The sequence below is a fragment of the Phyllostomus discolor genome, chromosome 4, assembly GCF_004126475.2.
Source record: "Phyllostomus discolor isolate MPI-MPIP mPhyDis1 chromosome 4, mPhyDis1.pri.v3, whole genome shotgun sequence".
NCBI lineage: Eukaryota > Metazoa > Chordata > Mammalia > Chiroptera > Phyllostomidae > Phyllostomus > Phyllostomus discolor.
The window spans coordinates 119975838-119998627 of record NC_040906.2 but is presented as its reverse complement, the minus strand read 5'-3'; the positions used below and the strand labels follow the sequence as shown (position 1 = coordinate 119998627).

Below are 22790 nucleotides of genomic sequence, written 5' to 3'. Positions count from 1 at the left end.
TAACAACATCACAGGGATTAAACCCCATAGCAGTAACTATTGTTTTTTATTATTTTTTTAATCCTCACTGTGGGATGTGTTTATTGATTTTAAAGAGAGAGGAAGAGAGAGAGAAACATTGATGTAAGAGAAAAACATCCATCAGTCTCCTATACGCTCTCCAACCAGGAGTCAAACACACAACCTTGGTCAAGAGCCCTGACTAGAATCAAACCCGAAAACTTCCGGTATACAGGGCGATGCTCCAACCTACTGAGCATCCCGGCCAGGATACCACACTATTATCACCATCCTGCAGATGCAGCATCTGAGACACTGGAAGACTGAAACTGTCTCAATATGCTCAAATAGTAAGTGATAGAACTAGGAGGCAAAAAGAAGTCGTAGTTGACTTTTTAGGAATTTGCTGATAAGCTACAAATACAAGGGGCTACTGAAGCTGATGAGTAAATCCTTTTACAACAATATACAAATCTATTTTTCTAGGTATAATGGTAATACGTATATTACCATTAATGCGTATTTGTTCATTTGAGTTCATAGAAGAAAATCTCTTTATCTTATATTAGTAACCTACTTCCCCTGCCCCCACTTCTTTTTCCTTTAAACCTCAGCATTAAAAGTTCAATATAGCTTAATGGACATATTTCACATTTAATTATCTTCAACTAATGTAGTTTTCCTAGAAAAGTACTATGGTTTGGCCCATTGGTTACTTTTCTTAATGGCAAAAAGCAACTATTTTGATTAGTTCAGATGTTTTATAGAGAGCAAAGAACTTTGAAAAGAAGAACAGAAGATGCACCTGGGAAGAGAATGTAGCCTAAATCTGGGAAGACATTTATAAGTCTCTCTGGGTCCGTAAATAACTTGACTCATACACTTAAGGTTTTCTGATATGGTACTTCATATCCAAAACAGATTCTGTGCTACAAATAACTGCTTCTGTTCACTTTTTAAATCAATTTTCCTCAAATAATATTTAAACACTTGATTTATTTAGGTCCTTAGGACATGCCACAGGTATATGTTGCCCTCATTTACGTCGTTAAAAAAAGCTATCAACTCCCTAGCTGGTGGTGTAGCTCAGTGGATTGAGCATGGGCTGGGAACCAAAGTGTCCCAGGTTCGATTCCCAGCTAGGGTACATTCCTGGGTTGCAGGCCATAACCCCCAGCAACCGCACATTGATGTTTCTCTCTCTCTCTCTCTTTCTCTCTCCCCTCTCCCTTCCCTCCCTAAAAATAAATAAATAAAATCTTAAAAAAAAAAAAGCTATCAATGTACCCAAATCAAAAACACTCTTATTTTGACATCCCATAGTTGTCATCTAATAGAACCTTTCCTGTCACTTTCAACTACCAATTACCCACTATATTACTTTTTGGGGGGGAGAGGGACTGGTTCTTCATTTTAAAAAGACATTTGTCAATTTTCAGTATCAAAATAGTTGAATAGTGAAGAGTTGCACTATTGGTTTCTCTCTCGCTCCATCGGCCCCCAAAGAGACCATACCAAAGGGGAGGACATTTGAAGGCGCGAAGCTGCAGGATGCGAGCCTCACAGACCTCACAGTCACCTCACCAACAAAAGAGGGAACTGGGTAAAGAAAAAATCTTAAAGATCAGCACACTGATGGCGTTGCCAGTGTGCCCCAACCCCAAAGAAGCAAAGTTTCAAAATAATATAAAATTTAAAAACAGTTTTGTACATAAACTATTCACGATTTCTCCAGCACTGAGGCGAAGCACAATGAGATGGCACTTTTAGACACAGCAGCTTCAGGCCCAGAAAATGGTGATGAGATGGTTTCATATGGCTAAATCACCGGCAGAAACATAGTTTTCTTTCTTTCAAGGAGACAAATAACTGGTCCCTTCAACATGACCCATTTTGTGAACCATTAAGAAGGGAGTAGAGATGGGACAGGATTGGGTCTCAGAGAGGTATTACCATTTTAATTCATTTGGTCACTTCTGATTTAAAAAAAAAATTGCCCAAAAATACCTTAAAGCTGAAACCTGAACATATTTTTTTTTTTTTTTTTGGCTATCTCTTCCTGGAATCACCTTTCCTGTTTGGCTGCTACTCTGCACAAAGCAGTGACCCCCCCCCCCCCATAGTGGAGTCTTTCTCTGGGCTCTGTTTGGCTCTCAATAAGGCAAGCCTTTCTCTCTTTCCCTCCTCTATGGAGAGGACAATATGGATGAAGTTGAAAAATTATCTTTTAAAAGTGAGAAAGGGATTCGACTGCTGCTTGAGAACTGTGGAATGTTTTACAAATGGTTGCTACAACAACAAAAAAAGGTAATTACAAAATGTGCACATCACAACATGTTTTTAAAGACACTGCATTGTGCTCACATTCCCTTAAATGTTATTATTCCTAGCTTCTAGCCCAACCACAATCTCTGGGAGAGGCAGAGACAGTTTGGTGAAAAAGACACTGGGTGAGGATGGGGTGGAGGGCGGTGGAGGGAAGCAAAAGAACTCAGACGTCCTGTTAAAGATCAGCCCTCAATTTAAAGGTCAGCTTCTGGGAGGCTGGCCTCAGGCAGAGTCAGGGTCAGACGGAGGAGCAGGGGCAGGGCAGGACTGGGGCGCTCTGCATCTCATTCAGGTCAAAGTCTGGTCCTGCATCCTTTGTGTACAGAGGTGTTCTTCTTTGGTGCATTCCAGTTGATCTTCCAAGTCATCAACTGTTTTTTTCCAGCTTGGCTACCCATCTCTCAGCAAACTCAGCACAAGTCTCTGCCTCCTTGAGTTTATCTATCAGTAAGAATCTTTATCTCTTTCTCATATTTGTCTTCTTTTTGAGAGTACTTTCCTTCAGCAGCACTCACACCCTTCCGGGTCTGGTCCATCAGTCTGATCTGTTCATCCATCTCTCGGCAACGGGACTCTGCCAGCTCAGCTTGTTCCTCTGGGCGCTCCAAATCTCCTTCAATAATCACCAACTTATGAGCCACCTCTTCATACTCCCTATCTGCCTCTTCTGCAAAGTGCTTAGCTTCTTTGAGTTGGATTTCCTGGAGTTCCATCTTTTCTTCATCTTTTAAATCTCAGTTTTCAATAATCTTGATACCTCTCTCGCTTTCATCAGCAGCTTTCTCAGCTCCCTCCAGCTTCTGCAGAGCAGTGGCCAGACGCTCCTGAGCGCGGTCCTGCTCCTCTTCTACCAGCTGGATCCTACGGTTCACGGAGGCCACCTTGGCCTCAGCCCGTTCCCCGCCCATCCTTCTCCCTCCACTTCTGGATGGAGGCATTCAGCCCTCTCCTCTGCACCATCGGCCTGTTGCTGCAGAACTTGGATCTTACCTTTCACCCCCTCGAGGGTGGTGATCCGAGCCATGGTGCCCGCCCAGCTAGCTCCTGGTCCCGCTCAGCTTCCTGCCTCCTCTGCTCAGTGCTCACCCACTATATTACTTAAAACCAGCATCTTCAAGTAAAGAATGCCCTAACCTACTCTGAGCTGTATGGCTCAGTTTGATGGGCCACAAAGCACAGCAAAAGGTCACTAGTTTGATTCTCGGTCAGGGTCAGGGCACATGTGTAGATTGTGGGTTTGGTCCCCAGTCAGAGGCAACTGATTGATATTTCTCACATTGATGTTTCTCTCCCTCTTTCCCTTCCCATCTCTCTAAAAATAAATAAATAAACAAACAAACAAATAAATATCTTTTAACCCACCCCTTCATTTGAACTTGACTGTATGAGACACACAGCAGTAAACAGTATCCTCCCCTGTGACTACATTCATATTGAAGCACGCTCCTTATGCCTTTGAGACAGGCAGTTCACTGTCCGAAGATTCAGGTATTGTGCTGTGTGCTGTGATCCCCGTGTAAGTGGTTACATGATGCTCGAGCTTGCCAAGGTTGGACAGAAGCAAGGAAATTCTGAATGCCTTCTCACTTAAAAGAATAGGTAAAAAAATTAAAACTCTCCAAAAATACTCTCAATTTTACAAGCATCCTCTTTAGACATTACCCTCTTTTGGAAATTCAGAGCAGCAAAACCATTCTCTTCAGAATAGATCAAAGCACATAAAGGGTCAGTATCTGTGTTATTTTATTGCAACCCATTTGCCTGGGTCCCATTTCTTTTTATCCTCTTCCATGAGATCCTGACAGACAGATAGATTTGTGTCTAGAAAATGTTCATCTACAAATCAAGATTAGTATTCACTGGTATTTACACTATAAGACTAAATGTAACAGGAAGAAATGGAGTGGAAATCCTTGTGTGGTATTCGTGATACATTTCACCTGACATCAGAAACTCCTCCCTTTCTACAGGTATTTTACCCCTCCCTTCTCTTTCCACTAAAGACTAATTAGGGAAGTAGGCTTGAGAAATAAATTCACCATTTTGGAAGAAAGAGCCACTGCTTGCACAGTGACAAGACCTCAGTTTCAGGCTAGACTCTCAAGAGCAGGTAAGCATTTCTTCATTAAAATAATAAATTTCAAATCATTGGTTATAATGCAAGAACAAATGGGGGAAATAGAGAAGAGATGAAATTCAACATTGTATAGGAAGAATAAGTTTAATTAGGTTCAGAAGAAAAGGTATTTTGTTTGGGTTTTTTTGTGTGTGTGTGTTTTTTTTTACTCTTAAATTTTGACATGGAGAAAATAAGCTAAATAAAATAGAAAAGTTTTTGCATTGTGATATGGGCACAAGTAGAGAAACAGATAAGACAGGAATCTTTCTAAGCAGAAAATCTATCATCTGAAAAAATAATTACTAGCATTGGATTGTAGTGCTTAAAAAAATAAACTTTCTTTTCTCATTAAAAAAACCCACCATTGTATTGCAAGTGGTGTATTACACCATAAAACCAGAGACCTTCTGTTTTATTTATTTATAAGAAGAGTCTCTCAGGATACTATCATGCTTTCATTGTCTAGTTAATATTAATAAAATATTTTAGGTGCTTGCTGTGTGCTGATGGACACCTACCTCCCCAAAGAAACTTCAGTTTCTAAAAAAGTTACATGAGCACGATAATTTTCCTTCACAAAGACTTCAGGGAGTGAGTGTGTTTGGCTAAAGGATTTACAAACATTTACCTTCCAATTCTAGAACACAAATAATTACAAGGAATTTATCATTGAATGGTGAGGATATGATATTCTGGCTTTCTAATATAATACAATAATGTGTAAAAAATATTTTCCTCACCTATGAGAACTTCTGTATTCTGTTTGTGGTCTTTAAAAATTATGTCTCCATTTAATAAAAGAAAATCCTTATGAAAGTCATCACTGTTTGCCGAGAGGATTTTCCAGTGTTGTTGATTCATTAGAGTATCTTCTCTCTGTGTGAACCCCCAGGAGAAATATCCCTGAGTTTGATGTCCTCAATATATGTCACCCTGAGTCATTTGTGAGTTGGAATAACTGCTTAGCCTCAAAAGGTGTATTAAAGCCAGGAGGATTAAAGGCAAGGAGGATTTTGAATATTTAGAAGCTAGAGAAGTGGGCTTCATTTAGAGATGGCATAGTGAAAAGTCCAGCAAACACTGCAGTGAAGCCCACAAGAACATGGGAAATGGAATCATGTAACTAACCATGGTCATGTCTCTTCATGTTAGCTGCTAGAAAGCTTAGAGTGAAAAATGGGCTCTCACCTCCTGCAGGTAGTTCACTTCCATTATTCACGGTCCTTATACTGAATAAACTCACAGGAACAACACTGTCTTAGTGAATCTTGAACCATTGCTCCTGGGGAAAATATAGGCAGTTACTAAATTCATACGAACCTCTGGCCACAGCATTGTTATCAGCAGATAAACACATAGCTTGTTGCATGTGTATCTCTGTTTAAGGACACATGATTTAATAAATATTGTTGATTTATTACCATTGAACTCACAGTCAAAAGTATTATAATGCATGCCTGAAGGAAGCTTATCTAATCCATATATCTTCTCCATAAGATACACTATAGCTTTTTTGTACAATTAGGAACACTAACCATTCCTTTAGCACTATGCTCGGGGGCATTTTAAAAAGTAGAGTCACCAACAAAGAGCAAAAAATACAAAAAAAATCCTTAGCACTAAACAGAATGTATAAAGGACTTCTTTACAGTATGAGAACTAGAACAAAAAGTCGCCTTTTTCAACTTTAGCTGAAAATGCGGACTAATGAGAGACTCAGATTTTTCACTGCCCTGCACGTGACCACAAATGACGGCAAAAGCACTGTTTCTACTGATTTGGGGGGATACAAATACGTTAGCAAGCAGGTGAATTTACAAATATGGAATCTGCACATAAAGAGGATCAGCTGTGTGTAGGGACGTTCTCTATACACTCTGCCTGCTGACCTCATCCTTGCCTCCATGTTGCTTTCACCCCTGCCTGAATTTTAATTTAAACTGAATTTTTCTTGATATATTTTACCTATGTTTATAAGTGGTTTTAGGTCCTTTGGGGAACAACCAGGCAATAAATAAACGAATCATCAACACGTACTCAGAATTCTTCCTCTTTGTACTAGCTACTGTGCTTTGTTTTGAGACATGAAAAGATCTCTAGATATTGGATTGGCCCAAAAGTTCATACTTTTTTCTATAAGATGGCTCTAGTAGCACTTTGTTGTCTTTAACTTCATTTGAAATGATATTGTTGCATTGTATTGTGACAGCTGCCATATCAACAAGCACTTTTTAAATACTTAGGAAAATTGGTGAATTTAGGAGCAGCCAATTTTAGCAGTGAAGATAGAAGAAAATATGTGATATTTTCAGCATATTGTTCTTTATTACTTTAAGAAAGGTAAAAATGCAACTGGAATGAGAAAAAAAAGACTTGTGCAGTGTATGGAGAAGGTACTGTGACTGACAGAACATGCCAAAAGTGGTTTGCAAAGTGTCATGCTGAGATTTCTCACTGGACAATGTTCCACAGTCAGGTAGACCAGTTGAAGTTGATAGCAATCAAATCGAGACATCAATTGAGAACAATCAATGTTCTACCGCATAGGAGATAGCCGACATACTCAAAGTATCCAAATCAATAAAGTTATTGGTGAAAATGAAATCTGTATCTTTTATTTTATGGAAAAAAAACAAACGGACTTTTTAGCCAACCTAATACATGATCAACTTCCCTTTGAAATACTTTTATTTCATTTTCTCCTAAAAGATACTGAATTAGAATAAATTAATGTGTTTGACATGAGGATCTACTAAGAAAATAAAGTTTTCTTTAGCAATGATTTGAGTGAATGAAATTTTCAACAGATGCAAGGGTGAAGGGATCATGGCTACACTGCACCTTTCTTTGTCCAACCTGAACTCTGAAAACTGGATCTTTTCAAAGTGTCTAATGCAGCCCAGACTCCGAGTACTAGGGTCCAGGAGCCTGATTTTCTGGTGCTGCCTTGATTCTTAGTTCTCTTCCAACTCCTACAGAGGATACAGACACCTCAGGGGGCCCACTCATTGAACTGGAGCCTATACGGCTTGGTCATCAGAAACATAATTTCAGACTCACATAAAATATACGATAAAGTTTTACAGTGGATTTTAAGTAAATTGCAATCAAACACTGAGTATTATAGCCATACAGAGATTCCACACAGGGAAATTGAGTAGCTCTGTATGGAAAATGTGTTGTCAAGGAGTAATCCATCACAACCCAGAAGCACCAGATTCTCGTGTCCAGCTGAGTTACCTTTGTCATCCTAGTGCCTGGCTGGGAAAATTAGGTGCAAAAGCTCTGCTACACTGAATATAGGAGAAGGAAATGTGTTTTTTCTTTAATTTAGTCAAGACCTGATTGGAATGTTGAGGGCAATGTTTTCTTGGGGAAAAAAGAGCAGAGGAGATGGAGCCCACGACTCCAGAAATATAATTGCATCAAACTGGATGAAGTTGCATACTATATGTAGGATTTTGTTGTTGTTCCTTAATTTTATCTGACTAAAATGAGCCTCAGGCTTTGCTCACACATGATCCTTCATCTTCAATGTATTAATAACTGCTTCTCTCCAAATTGTCCCTCATAACCACCCAATACCTAAACCACTCAAGTCTTTCATTTTTGCCCCACACTGTGAAGACTCTTACTCCACACTTCATGTCAGCCATTCAACAACTTAGAATGACCCTTACCATGTGCCAAGCCCTGTGGGAGGTGCTGAGGAGACAGTGGAGCACAGAGCGGACATGGGCCCTTCCTTCATGCCTCTCACAGTCTAGTTCGGAAAGACTTCAGTCAAGGAAAACACAAATAAATGTACGTTTACAACACTATTGGATCCTGCAGGAGGAGTTCAGAGTACAATGAGTGTGTCTAAGAGGAAGACCTAACCCAGTATAGATACTCAACGTCTTTCCAGGAGTAGGTCAGTAACACTTTCCATTTCTATGTGTTCTCTGATTTACCTGTCCCAGTGCTTCCCTATCTTCCTCCTCCTTCCCTCTTCAGAGGGAGCGATGGCATTCAGAATTACAGCCCATGAAAATAGGACTTCACAGGTTTTCCTACGTGAAATATTAACCAGCAATAGTTAAGTATGTATCTTCAAGTTTCTAATTAGGTTTGGAATTGCTGGAGCTCTGGAGAAGATGTTGGTACTAAACTGTTCTACCAAATTACTGACCCTGGAAAAAATGCTGAAGAGTCACTTTCCTGAATCACTCAAGGTACTGAATTTAAAGATTTATTTCCTTATTCTATTAATCTATGAAAGTACTGTCAGACTGGTGGCTGTTTCCGAGAGGTTTCTGATGATAAAAATCTGGGGCTCTTGTTAAACACACAGCTTTCTGGTCCCCACCTGCTGGAGACTGATTCAAGGGTCTGTGGGTGTGGCCCTGAGAATTACTTTCTTGACAGTTACTCTAGATGACTCCTAGGAAAATTTAGGTAATGCTGGATTAGATTATTTTTTAAGGTACATTTGAGATGTAAATGTTTTTAAGTGGCAGAAGAGTATGGACTGGTGGCATTGCTAGTAAGAACATGACCTATGTACATAATGGAACTGAAGTTCAGGGGTTGTTATCATTTTCTTATGTTTATTTCGAAATCTTTACTTTTGAAGTGTTTTCAGTGGCTTTGTTGATCTTCCAAAAGTTCACAAGGGCTTGCTGATAACTCAGGGTCACTGTGGATGACATCAGAGATTACAACTAAGTGTAAGATTGGAAATATATATTTTTATTTTTAAAATACATTTTAATGATTATGCTATTACAGTTGTCCCATTTTTCCCCCTTTATTTCCCTGCATCCTGCATACCCCCTCCCACCTTCATTCCCCACCTTTAGTTCATGTCCATGGGTTGTACATATAAGTTCTTTGGCTTCTACATTTCCTACACTGTTCTTAACCTCCCCCTGTCTATTTTCTACCTACCACTTATGCTACTTATTCTCTGTATCTTCCCTCACACACTCACTCCCCTGTTGATAACGCTCCATGTGATCTCCATTTCTGTGATTCTGTTCTTGTTCTAGTTGTTTGCTTAGTTTTTTGCTTTTTGTTTTTTTAGGTTCAGTTGTTAATAGATGTGAGTTTGTTGTCATTTTACTGTTCACATATCTTCATTCTGATCCAGTTGGATGTTTATTTCTTCCTTTTGTTCCAAATTGTTGCTTTGAATCTTGGTTTCCTTCTTGTCACTGTTGGTTCCCTGAATATTTTGCTTTATTTCATTTTGGGTATCTCTCATTTGTTCTTTCAATTTTTTGACCAAGCTCAATGAGTTCTATGAGCATTTTGATTACTAGGGCTTTAAATTCTCCATCAGATAGGTTGCCAATCTCCTCATCGCTTAGTTCTGAGGTTTTGCTGTGTTCTTTCATTTGAGCCATATTTCTTTGTCTTGGGGCACCTGCTAAGTTGTAAAGGGTGGGGCCTTAGGTATTCACCCAAGCAGGGCAACCCTCTTTGCTATGCTGCCAGTCTGGTTGTTCTGGTTGATTTTTTCTTAATTCCTTGTTTGTCGAAGTTCCATGCAGTTTGATTTTTCTGGCATTTTTGGTTGTTTATTGATTTTAGATTGGTTGTTATCCTCCTTTTGGTTGTGTGAGGAAGTGAAGGGTTTCTACCTACACCTCCATCTTGGCCAGAACTCTAGTAGGTTCTCTTGTCATCTAAACACATCTACCTGTGAGTCCTCTCCTGGCCTCCCAGATCATGATAGAGTTCTACATGTATAATTTTTTAAAGTATCTTTCATGCTATCTCATTTGACTTTCATAAAAACTAATAATAATACCTCTATAATATTAATACCTCTGAATAGGCAGATATTTATAATTTTATAGATGATGGTACTAAGTTAGTTTGCCATCTCTGTATGCTAGAGTCCAGATTTAAATCCAGGTTTTCAGTTTCCAGATTGAGTGTTTGTTGAAATGTTTGCCTCTCATAACACTAGTTGAAATAAGAATTAAAGAAATAAAACAAACATAAACGCATGCCTTTTCAAATGATCTTTTCTTTAGTAGCTCCTTAGCTTGGTACTCCCCATTTCTCACTTTCCATACAGAGTCTCTTTATCCCTGGATCTCCTTGTCCTTCTGTAATTATTGCATTGTTGTATAATGCCTGGGTTTGGTTATCTAACAGTATTTTCAAAGTACTCCTTCAGTTAGACTCTGCCCTTTAGAAAATAAAAAAGCTAAAGAAATGATAGTTTTGTTGTTCACCTCCATTTTTTGGTGTTTATGACAATGCATTTTATAATCTCACCTCAGTGATAAGGAAATTAAATACCTTTCCAAATTTTGTTCACAAGTTCTAACTGCTCATTTCTCAGCATCTTTACATTCTTTTCTCTAGCCACTTCCCATCTCCTTCCAACACTCACCTTTTGAATAAATAACTATTAGAATGGTTTATTTGTTTTAATCAATGCAAAATCTTTCAGTTGGTTCCAATCTGAATATTGAAAAGAGTTTTTTTCTTTTAACCCTTTTAAAATTTCCAATCATATTTAAGCTCCATTCTTGAATAAGGACATTTGGTTTCCTTGTGTGAAATCATTTTGATAAACTTATTACTCTGTAATATATATAAAATCAACATTCCTGACTTTTAATGATTAACAAAAAAAGCCATGTTAATCAACAATTAGCAGAACAAGTCAGTTAACATTAATTCTTGGATTTTTACTAAGTGTGGTCCATGTTGGTGTCAGCCAGATTAAATAGGGGAAAATGCCTTTTTGAGAAGATTTGAATAGGGTTCCAGATTGGATAAAACACAAGAGAGACAGAAAATGATCTAGGCATTGAGTTGAGTGATTTGAATTAAATGATAAAGGAGGTAAAATGTAGGTACTGATGCCCTTATAATTTAAATGCTTTCACTGCAGTAAGACATATGCTAAAAGTGCACACAGCAGATTTAGAGAGCTCAGTGAATTTTCACAAAGTGATTACCTGTGTCACCTCCACTCCATGACAGAACATCACTTCAGAGGCTGTTCCCCAACCCCACGTTCCTTTCCAGCCACTAGCTTTCCCTGCTCCCCAAAGTAACCATCATCCTGACTTCTAAAGTCATAATTGCATTTTACATGGTTTTGAATCACAGAAGCATCCTTCTGTATCCAGCTGATTTTGCTTAGCATTGTGTGCTGTTTTATAATCCACAGTATGACTATGCCACAATTGATTTATTTTTCCACTTTTTATGGACATTTAGGTTGTTTCCAGTTTTCGTCTATAATGAAAATGCTGCTACAAACACTGGCCTACAGCTCAGCTCTCCTCATCCCATCACTTTTTCTGTCCTAGAGGTACACACGCAGTGTACAAAAGTTGTTTTGTAGGATAGACATCTTGAAATCTTAGTAGAGAAAAAATTTTATAGGCCACAGAAAGTTCTAATATTACTTTAGTATTTCGTCAAAAAGCATTTGATCAGCTATGGCAGGTTCCATGGACGTAATAATGAATGAGACATAGTTACCACCCTCAGAGGATACTCACAGAGTCTTGATATCATCAAATCTGCAATGCAGGTGTTTGGGATTCTCTGGGAAGGAGTGTTATTTCACCATCAGGTGATGTTTAATTGTAATCCAGGGCTGCAAGAGTAGGCGAATTTCACAAGTTATTTTTAGATAGTATAATAAACTTCAAAACCAGCTGAGCATCAAAAATTATCTGTGGAACTTTTAAAAGATGTGTAAGCCCTAAATCCATACAAGAGATTCTGATTTATTCAACAATATTTATTGCTGACTTACGTGCCCAGCACCCACCTAGTAAGCCTACTGATTTAGTACTTCCTACTTGGTACTGTGGAAAACTAAATTAAAGGAGAGTGTTCCTAGGCTTTCACAGATTTTTTTTTACCAGTTTTCATGTACACTGATGAAATAACAAAAGGGGAGATTGTATGTGTGTATTGGAAATAGGTGTACAATTTCCCCTGCGGTGGCCATAACTCTATGGTAGAACAAGAGGTGAAAGGGAACTATGCAACTGCAACAGCTGGCGATGCCATCGCTTGTCTCTTGGGTTCTCTGCCACAGGTGTATGGAGCAGTGATGAACATAAATCGTGGGAATCCCTTTCAAAAGGAAGTGGTATTGGATTCATGGCCAGACTTCAAAGCTGTCATCACTCGGCGGCAGAAAGAGGTACAGTTTTGAAAGGCAAAAAAATAAGAGTTGGCACTAACTAGAAAGAAAAGAGTAGGTAAAGGGGATATTATAACCACCGTAGCCATACACGGTAGCTTACAAAGCTGCATATTTCATCATCAGATTCTAATGTGACTGGCTCTGGAGCATCAGACGTATAAAAAACCTTTAGTCTAAATGAGCTCAATAAAGTGTATCTTTAGTGTTTAATAATCTCTAGAAGCATAAAGCACACAAACTTGCACATACTAGTTTTTCAACTGTTTGATGATTCCTGATGATGGATGCCTTTGGCCATGAGTGTGAGTGTGGCGGAACTTTGAAAAAGACAGCATCTGTCCCATTCTGCCTCTGAGACCAAGGAGGGCCTCAAGTGATTGAAAATGTGTTGCCCTGACCACATTAGGAAAGTCCTGAGAGTTCTATTTAATTCTTATAGGTAGGTCCATTGAATTGTACCCTTTCTATTTTTATAAATAAATAAAATCCTAGCAATATGTGAAATAAATGTCTTAAAATCTCCCTAATACTGGAAGAAATAATCAAGCAAAGACACCAAAATTTCTGTGCTTTCCCTCACTACAGTATATTAACCACATTGTCACTTAGTCATTGTTTATGGGTGTCTAATTTTGCTAATGGAAATCATCTAGACATGCACAGTTAATAGTATCTAAGCTAGCTAGGATTTCAGTTATCTAGAGGATATTTTTATGCTTTTATGATTGTATCTTCTGACCTAGGCTGAGACAGATAACCTGGACCACTATACTAACGCTTACGCTGTGTTCTACAAGGACATCAGAGCTTACCGACGGCTGTTGGAAGAACATGATGTTATCAACTGGGACCAAGTTTTTCAAATACAAGGTGAGGTCAAATGCAAGACACTAGGTCATCATTAACTCCTTTCTGTCATATATATCAGATAGATATTACATATATTTTTACATGTATGAGATATATACACACACACATGCACAAATACATATTCATACATTTTATATATTTATAATTTATGTATTATAATTTTATAAGAACACTTATTTTTATTCCTAATAGGCTTAGGTTTTGGAGTAGGTAGAGACCATTTAAACAGGGCTGATTTTAAGTGATTTTTACTGTTACTCTAATATGGATATCAGTGAGTATCAGCATATTTTTCTTATTACTCTTAGCCCTTTGCTATTACACTCTTTTAAAAATAACTCTAATTCAAGTCTAAGTCAGTAGACACACTTTTCTTCTTTCTGAAGCAAACAATTCTAGAAAGAGATAATCAGCTAGCTAATCTGCATAGTATATCCTAAAATGATTAAATAAGAAAAGAACATATGTGAACTCCAAGGAGACAACCTCATGGCCAACAATGCCAGTGGAAGAACTTTAGGCCATGCTAGCAGATTAAGGGTTTCTGATACTGGGGTAGTTCAGATGGATAGTTTCAGCCTCTGTGTGCCACTTACTCTTTCCACTTTTTATACCATTTGGAGGCTTAATGCAGGCAATGAAGTTACTCTTTGCAACCATTCCAGTGAAATCAGTTCTTAATCTTTGACATGAAGACAGGAATTTGCATGTTAGAAATATAAAGTTTGGTAACTTTTTTTAGCCACAGCTAAAGCCCTCTCAGAAGGAAACGTTACATCCATCTACAATGACCAACATAAATTCATAACCTCAAGTCTTGGGATGTTGTATAAAATCCATTGCAAACGCTCAGAAAGACCTGACAGAGGGCATTCTAAACTATCCCTCACCTTCACAGATTCACCCCAGTTGTGCTGGCTAGAAGTGAGACAATTCAAAAAAATTTTCTCAACCGGTATTATTTTAATGTAGAAACAAATACACATTTTCCTTGATGTGAAAAATTATGGCAGTAACTAGATGGTACTATATGTGTGCCACCTTCAAATCACCTATGTCTGTCTTTATGGAGAGAACATCCCTGCAATTACCAATACTCTTTTTCCAAAAGGGTAAGTTGACAGCCATGAGTCATTACAGTCATTTAAATGGACTCATTGACTGTCCCTGAAGGTGTGGTGGTGACAGATGTAGTTAGTAGCGCCTACTACACCTGGAGCAGTAAAGGCCCTCACTGAGCATGTAAGTCAGGGCAGGCATTACCCATGGCTTCTGAGGTGGTCTCTTGACTATGGGCTTCTGTGGTAACGATTATTGTCTGCTTAGAATATTGAATAAATTCTAAAGGGTCATCAAAATCTTCACTATTCCTAATCAGAACACCTCAAAAAGTGCTGTTTTCATGGCATTCTCAACTCCTTTCCAAAAGCCTATCTACTGCCATGTAAGTGTTCAATCTTTGGGACAAAAGTCTACTGGCTGCCGTGTGTGTTCCATCTTTTGCCGCAGCACAGGCTCTAGTCAGAGATACTAGCTGGGCTGCCTGGATCCACCAAGCACTGGGTAGTGGAGCTGCTTCAGTGCTGAGTGGCTAGAGCAACAGCACCCCCTGCACAGAAATGCCTTTGCCATTTTTAATCTAAGAGCCATCCATAAACAATATTGAATCAGGGTTAACCCATTAACCTACTCAGAGGAGCCAGCCCCCTTGTGTTTGCCACTCGAGAAGAAGAAATGAAAAAGTATGCAGCTCGCCTGAAAGGCCAGGCTCTTCTGCTCACTGTTAGCCGCACAGACAGGACAGAGCTTGTCTGCTTGAGCACTAACCTGAAAGTTTCAGAAGCCTGCCAACTGCTGGCCATGGTCCAATAACGTCCCGAATCTGGCTTATCCAGTTGGCACTTCCTCCCCTTCTAAAGAGATGGGGTGGACAAAGGCAGAACAGTAAGTGGAAATTTCTTTCTTCTGTGAGAAAGAAAATGATTTGTTAAAGTGGTGACATATACAATGGACAGAAGAACATGGTCAACAACACTTGGGAGATAATCAGCAAAATCTGGACTATGAAAGCGCTCCCCAGCAAACAGTGGGATTATTTATTTACTTATTTATCCTCGCCTGAGGATATGTTTATTGATTTTTTTTTTAGAGAGAGAGAGAGAAACATCAGTGTAAAAGAGAACATGGATCAGTTGCCTCCCATACGCACCCCAACCAGGGATGGAACCTTTTGGTATATGGGACTAGGCTACAACTGGCCACTGGCCAGGGCACAACTGGATTCTTCAACAAATAAACTGAAAGAATTTGTACAAGTGGGGGGTGGGATTTAAAAGACAACCTGTAGATCAAAATATCTGCATGACAAAAAATAGGTAAAATCAAACTATAGTGTTTAAAGATGCGCACTTGGATAATAAAACCAGAAAAAAACAAGAAAGTGATTATCATACAAGTCATGACAGCTATTATCTCTGGAGGAGAGAGAAGGAACCGTGGTTGAGAGTGGTAAATAGAAGGTGGCTAATAAATTTCTACTTTGAGGCATTAGTAGTATATAGTTAAATATATAATGATTGATTAAGTTATGTATTTGTTTTATGCAGTTGTTTGTATTTGTTATATCTTATAATTTAAATGTTTTTAAAGAAATATCAATGTAACTTTTAGAAAGAATTGGGTCAGTCTAACTGAGTTCAAACAGAATCTCTTTCTCGTACCATTCATTCCTTAGGTTTGCACTACCTATTTTTTTCCCTGTAGGTAGTCTTTTGAATTACTTAGGTCTAATTCAGTGTTGTAATATGGGATGCTAGCCACAGTATCTATAATTATAATAGCATGGACTTGGAGATCTACTTATCTTTTCTTAGACTTAACTGCCTGCAGGAGAAGCCAAGGCTCAGATATCAGACTGAGTTCAACATGGCTTTCCACTCGTGTATTCCTCAAGAGGAAATGACTTACAGGGAGGAGGCAACAAGCCATTAGACATGGAAGGAAGAGGGAAAGTGCGCAGGACAGTACTTCATATACAAGGACTGAGTAAAGATTTATCGATGAAATAGGACAGCTATGATAAGTGAGTGGGACCCAGGTGAGTTAACCTCATGGTAAACAAGTATCACCAACACTAAGTTTATACCTTGGTATTTCTATAATGAGCATTAAGCCAAGACACGGGACAAGAGTCCTTATGGCTGGTGTGGCTCAGTGGATTGAGTGCTGACCTGCTAACCAAAGGGTTGCCAGTTCAATTCCCAGTCAGGGCACATGCCTGGGTTGTGGCCAGGTCCCTGGTTGGGGGCATGTGAGAAGCAACCACACATTGATCTTTCTCTCCCTCTCTTTCTCCCTCCCTTCCCCTCTCTCTAAAAATAAATGAATAAAATCCTTTTGAAAAGAGAGAGACAGTCCTTAAAGACAGAATTCTATGCCGAATAAATCTAAGCTCTTTTACTCTTCCAGCTGTGTATGGTAGAGTATGGACTTTTAGAGCTATAACATATCTCTTACCTAATCAGTCTGAGAAGTCTGAAAAATCAAAATTCCCACAAGAAATTCCAAGGGTTCCAAAACCCTAAGGGATATTCCCATCCAAAAATTCCACAGGACATCATGATCTTGGTGGACAACATGGTGGGAATTTGAAAATCCCACAGTAAGTCTGAAAATCAGATAGAGAGTAGTTACACTAATTCACACGCTAGTGTGAATACATGCTAGCGTAAATACACGCTAGTTAGGGTGGCAAACTGGCGATATTAATGACAGTAAGTTTTAAACTCCTGCAACAAATTTCCTTTTTGCGTTTTCCAATAAAATGCCCACAGGTTTCATTCTGTCTTCCCATGTACAGGGCTGCAGAGTGAGTTATATGATGTCACCAAAGCTGTTGCCAACTCAAAGCAGCTGAATGTGCAACTCACTTCCTTTAAGGCTGTTCGTTTTTCTCCTGTGTCAACTCTGCCAGACACCAGTCTCCTGTATGTAGATCTAGTTTATGTATTTGGGGTCGCACTTACTGCTATACAAGTACAAAGAGCGGTACCTGTAGTACTTAGTATCACTAAGGAATATTTAAAGTACCTTGAATTTGGGCTATGGAGTCTGAATTTGAGTCTCTGTGTTTGTCTCTGTGTGTGGATGTGTGTGTATTTACTCTTTTCCTTTCTGTTGTGTTTGTCTGCCCATAATTTCTTGCAAAATCAAATTGGTGTCTTTGTCCATAATAATAAATGAACTCAGGAGTCCTGTATTTTCACAGCATGCACAGAAAAATCATTCCTTGTTATCTTCCTCACCAAATAATTCTAAATAACCTCTGTTGTCTAAGCCCAAGGTGGTTATTAGGGTCGTTTTGTTGTCTCGGGAAAGAAGGTATGTAACTGACTCCCGTGGAGCTCTTACAAGCCAGACACCAATGTCTTAAATATATTACCCTTTCTACAACCCTGTGAAGTAGTGCCATTATCATTCCCTTTTTGAACAGTAGAAGTAACACACAGGAGTAAATTGTACAGCCAAGAAATAAGTCCCACAAAGTCTGACTCCAGAATTCAGTCCTTCAAAACATATGTTGCTTCATGTCTGCGTTCTTTTCTTCTTACTTTGGAGTCCCTGTTCCGCCGTTTACTAATTAGCTTCCCCTCTGCTTAATCTTTCTGAGCCTCAATCAATTTCTTCTTCTTGAAAATTAATCTATAATATCTTCCTTACCTGTTTTTCGTAAGCAAATGAAACATGGTACCTGAAAAGTACCCACCTTGGTGAACATTAGTTTTCTTCACTTCTGTGGAATTTGTTGAAAGAATTATTGAAAACTAAACCTAAAGAACAGTGGATACCTTAAGTTACATAAAGCAATGGGACTTTTATTTTTTATTTTTTGTTACAAAGGTTTTCAAACACCTACAAAAGGTTGGGAGGGGAGTACAATGAGCCTCCCCATCGGTACATGGGTCATCCTGTTTCATCCATACCCCTAACTACTCTTTCCACCCCCTGGCGTATTCTGAAGGAAATGTATCAGACATTATCCCATTATTCTTAAACATTCTAATATGTATCTTCAAAAGATAAGGATTCTTAAAAAATTGCTACTACCACTCCTGTGATGGGGTCCCTAAGACCACCAAACGCTCAGTGATCGGCTAGGAAGACTCGCAGGACTCAGTACCTACAGTCACGCTGTGATTTATTCCAGTGACAGGATACAAATCAAAACCAGCAAAGGGAAAAGGTGCGCTGGTAAGGTCCAGCGGAAATCAGGCACAAGCTTCCCAGGGTCCTCTCCTAACGGAGTCCCGCAGGACAGCTTAATTCCCCTGCAGTGAGTTGTGACAACAAGTGTTAGGATTTTTCTGGAGGCACGCCCTGCTTAGCATACACCAATTTCCTAGACTTCCAGAAGGAAAGCAGGTGTTCAGCATAAACAACATTGACTGTACAGATAGTTAGACACACTGAGCCACTCATATCCCTTCTGAGAATGGCAGGACGTCCCCGCTGGCAGCCCCCCATTCAAACTCCCAGACACCACCCAAGGGCCAACCTGGCAAGCAGGCTTTTGTAAAGATAGTGGCCTCAGGCCTGCTGTGTTCACTCTTTTCAGTACAACCCCTTAAAATTTTGTTAACATTATTTCTTAAAGTGAAACAACCAGTTAGTGGTCCCATTTCCCAAATTATCATAATATGTTAGCAGTTTGTTTTGAATAAATATTTAAATGAGGCTCATACATTACAACTTGTTAATGTCTCTCTTAAGTTTCTTTCTTTTATATTTCTTACATTACTTTTTGTTAAAGAAACCAGGGTATTTGTCCTTTAGAATTTTAAAGTTTTCCAGTCTATTTACTGCCATATCTGAGATATTACTTTAAAATTTCTTCTCTCTCCAGTCAATCCTTTTAAAATCAGTTTTTAATTTGAATTGCTCCCTTCTGCATAGAAAGTTAGACAATTTACCTTTAACAAGGTCATTACCCACAGGTGTACATTCTTTATTTTGGGTACCTTGCCCTTCAGGTACAAGGTTGTAGCCTCTAGTGTAACTACTGAAACACTTGGCTTGCTTTAACAATGTTTCTCTTTTTTATTTTTCTTAAAAATTTTTATTGTATTTTTTGCATTAACATTTAATCCGTTTATACCCCTCTCCCCACCACCACCCCCAACAAGCACCACACTGTTGACCATGTCCATGAGTTCTTTTTCCTTTTGCCTTAGCGATGTTTTTACTTGCACTGAAATTTCTGCCTGAGGTTTGTTTGCCTTGCTTAAAGTTCATTTTCAAAAACTAAATTAAAAATTATACTAAGCCAGTTATCTCGCGCACACACGTGTGTGTGTGTGTGTGTGTGTGTGTGTGTTTTAAACCTACTTAGTCATTAGACAACTGTCCCAGTGCCAGAGCGCACAGGGTGCCTGGAATGCAGGCCAACACAGCAGAACCACTAATGAAAAGAAAACACAAGCTTGTGCTTTGTAAACAAGATCAGAGCCAAAACCATATTACCAGTCTCTTAGCAGTCACTGGCGATGGTCTTACCACATCAATGACTTCAAGAACCAAACCAGCATCACAGGCTTCAACCAAGTAACCCACTTGGGTTCTTAGAAACTGCACCGATTCTTGTCTTTTTCTTTATCTTAGTGCCATGGGGTGTTAGACCTTCTTCAAAACCTTTTAGGGGAAGGCCTGGAAGAACTAACATTTTTTTGAGCATGTGCATATGACTGTAATGTTAGGCAATTCATTCTCTGGGCATGGATGCATAAAGACAGAAGGTCTATCCTAAAATCTCAGTCTCTCAAAATCAATCTCTCTCTCTCTCTCCCCACATACACACACACCCCTGTCTTTAACCAAGAAGAAAATTAGGGGCCCAGGAATCTGGTCGTTTCAAAGCTTCAGAGAAGGGGTCAATTGAATCAAGACTGAGAAGAAGTCTGAGCATTGTTTTACTTGCCTTAGTCTATACTGAGGACAATAAGAAATGGGCATGAAATTAGGAAAGGCTTAAATTTGAAACGGGTATTTTGTCCTATCAGAAATGAAATCAGGAAAGCTTGTTTTGTAAATGGGGAGAGATGAAATCTAATTCATTGAAAATGTCTTCATATCTCTCTGGACCCTATCCCTGGGATGGTCTCTCAGTTTAAATACGGCTAAAAAGAGAAGTTGTTACTGACGTGATCCTGAGCTCACATTTCTTCTCGTGTCATTTTCTTCTAGAATGAGTTCTCCCCCGAGACTAACCCACCTGAGTGTCGCTGACGCTGACCTACTCAACCGGACGTGGTCGAGGGGCGGCAACGAACAGTGTCTCCAGTATATAGCCAACCTCATCTCCTGCTTCCCCAGTGTGTGTGTCCGCGATGACAAGGGAAACCCAGTTTCTTGGTCTCTCACGGACCAGTTCGCCACCATGTGCCATGGCTACACCCTGCCAGAGCACCGCAGGAAGGGCTACAGCAGGCTGGTGGCCCTCACACTGGCCCGGAAGCTGCAGAGCCGGGGATTCCCCTCTCAGGGCAACGTCCTTGATGACAACACAGCCTCCATCAGCCTCCTGAAGAGCGTCCATGCCGAGTTCTTGCCTTGTCGTTTCCATCGGCTCATTCTCACCCCTGTGGCTTTCTCTGGCCAAAGCCGCCTCTAGCCCAGTGAAATGCCAGGAGTTTTCTTCCTTTCCCTGAAGATACACATACTCCTTAACTGCCAATAAAGAGAGCATTAAAACTGGGATCAGGAGAATCTTAGTTGTTGAGAAGGCCAGGAGAAAACAGACAGGATCAGCCTGAGAGGCTCTTCCCTCTCTCTGTCTCAGGTTTCCGCAGCAACTAACTGGGAGACAGGGATCGCTGTGGCTGTAACAGAGGGAATTAGCCTCCTTCAGGATCCTCTGCAGAACAACGGTTCTGAAGCCCGCAGTTCTCAACATAGTGCCAGAAACGACAGCATGAGAACGAACCACGGGAGCATGTGGCTACAGCTTCATTACTGCTGCCTGGCCCTCTGCTCTGTCTCCTCACCACCACACCAGTTCCCGGCCACCATCAGTAGCACCCACCTGCGCCCATGCTGCTGCCTCCCCAAGCTCAGCTCCTATCGCTTCTGACCCAACTTCTCTGCAGACACTCCTGTTTTTTTTGTCTTTAATTACTGACTCTTCACATCTGCCAGTGGCTCTAGCCTATACTTCTTCCCTGGGAATATTCAGATGCCGTGGTTCTCACCTTTTGCTGCATTTCAGAATCACTGGCAGGGCCAGAGACTCGACACAGATGGCTGAGTCGCTCCCCCACAGTCCTTCTTCACTCAGTAAGTCTGGGGTAGGGCCTGAGAATTTGTGTTTCTAACAAATTCCCACTGCCTACTAGCCTTGGATGGAGGAATGAAGATAGGGGAGTTTTAAATGCTAGAAACAGATGATGTCAGTGTAGGACTGGACCTTACCTATCACCTACTCCAGCCTACTTGTCTATAATTGGCTTTCTCATAGGACACTAAGACGCATGTACAAATGTGAATGTGGACATACAGATAATTATATACACATACATATACTCACATATATAAGTAGTTTTCTTTCATATTTTCTACATGTATATAAACTCAGAATTTTGATAAGACAATAAACTTTAATTCTCACATTACATATGAAGAATTTGAGGCCCAATAAATGAAATAAATGAGGAAAATAAATAAATGAGGAAAAAATAAATGAGGAAAATAAATGACTTCAAGATTACACAGATAATCAGTGCTGGGGTGGAGCCAGAATGCTGTCATTTGGATTTCGATCTTTTTTTGTTTTCACTACATCATATTTATTTTGTGGAAATTTAAATGCTTAAATAATTAAAGCAATGCATTCATCAGACATATATCCTTGCATTTTTTTTAAACTTTGGGTTCCAATTGTTTGTGTATATGTGTCTTCGCAGGACCGAGGTCAGTGACCTCAGGCTGTGTCCTTCCAGCTGCAGTGAAAGCAGGTGCCCGCACAATGGGTGCCTCTGCCCGGTCTGGGTGAAGTTGACTTAGCCATGTAGAAAGTATGGGTTTCTTTTCCCACAGAGGTTCACAAAATCCCACCTGCCAAGATAAGGGGAAATCCAAATTTTAGGTGTTTATTCTGAGAAAAGTAAAACTGGCTGAAGGAGAGCATCATTTTAATAACAAATAAGACTCTTTGGGAGTGAATATAGGCTTAGGTCACCGTGAGCCACTGGTTACCGGGAAACCGCTCCTTGGTGCTGGAGGGAAGAGCACCAAGTAACCGGAGTTCAT

The 22790-nt window shown here is 39.7% G+C and overlaps 1 protein-coding gene and 1 pseudogene across 4 annotated transcripts; one reads left to right on the top strand and one right to left on the bottom strand.

Annotated features, from left to right (window-relative positions):
- Positions 1–2616: 2616 nt before the first annotated feature.
- On the bottom strand, positions 2617–3352 carry LOC114494983 (annotated as a pseudogene).
- A 951-nt stretch (positions 3353–4303) lies between these two features.
- Positions 4304–22169, top strand: GLYATL3 (glycine-N-acyltransferase like 3). 4 transcript variants are annotated; one of them, XM_036024204.1, is made up of 6 exons: positions 4304–4438; positions 8545–8661; positions 12510–12617; positions 13364–13490; positions 17350–17476; positions 20730–22169. In XM_036024204.1, exons 2-6 carry the CDS (start codon positions 8584–8586, stop codon positions 21154–21156), a joined length of 867 nt encoding a protein of 288 aa, XP_035880097.1. In that variant the 5' UTR covers positions 4304–4438; positions 8545–8583; the 3' UTR covers positions 21157–22169. The 4 variants fall into 4 exon arrangements, with proteins under 4 accessions (XP_035880097.1, XP_035880098.1, XP_028366613.1 ...); XM_036024205.1 differs by having other exon boundaries at positions 4348–4438; positions 8410–8661; XM_028510812.2 differs by having other exon boundaries at positions 4395–4438; positions 8556–8661.
- Positions 22170–22790: the final 621 nt, after the last annotated feature.

Coding starts and splice junctions, on each gene's coding strand:
- GLYATL3 (XM_036024204.1), top strand. CDS start 8,584: ATGTTGGTACTAAACTGTTCTACCAAATTACTGACCCTGGAAAAAATG. Junction 12,618..13,363: donor TCACTCGGCGGCAGAAAGAG/GTACAGTTTTGA, acceptor CTTCTGACCTAG/GCTGAGACAGATAACCTGGA. Junction 13,491..17,349: donor CCAAGTTTTTCAAATACAAG/GTGAGGTCAAAT, acceptor TCCCATGTACAG/GGCTGCAGAGTGAGTTATAT.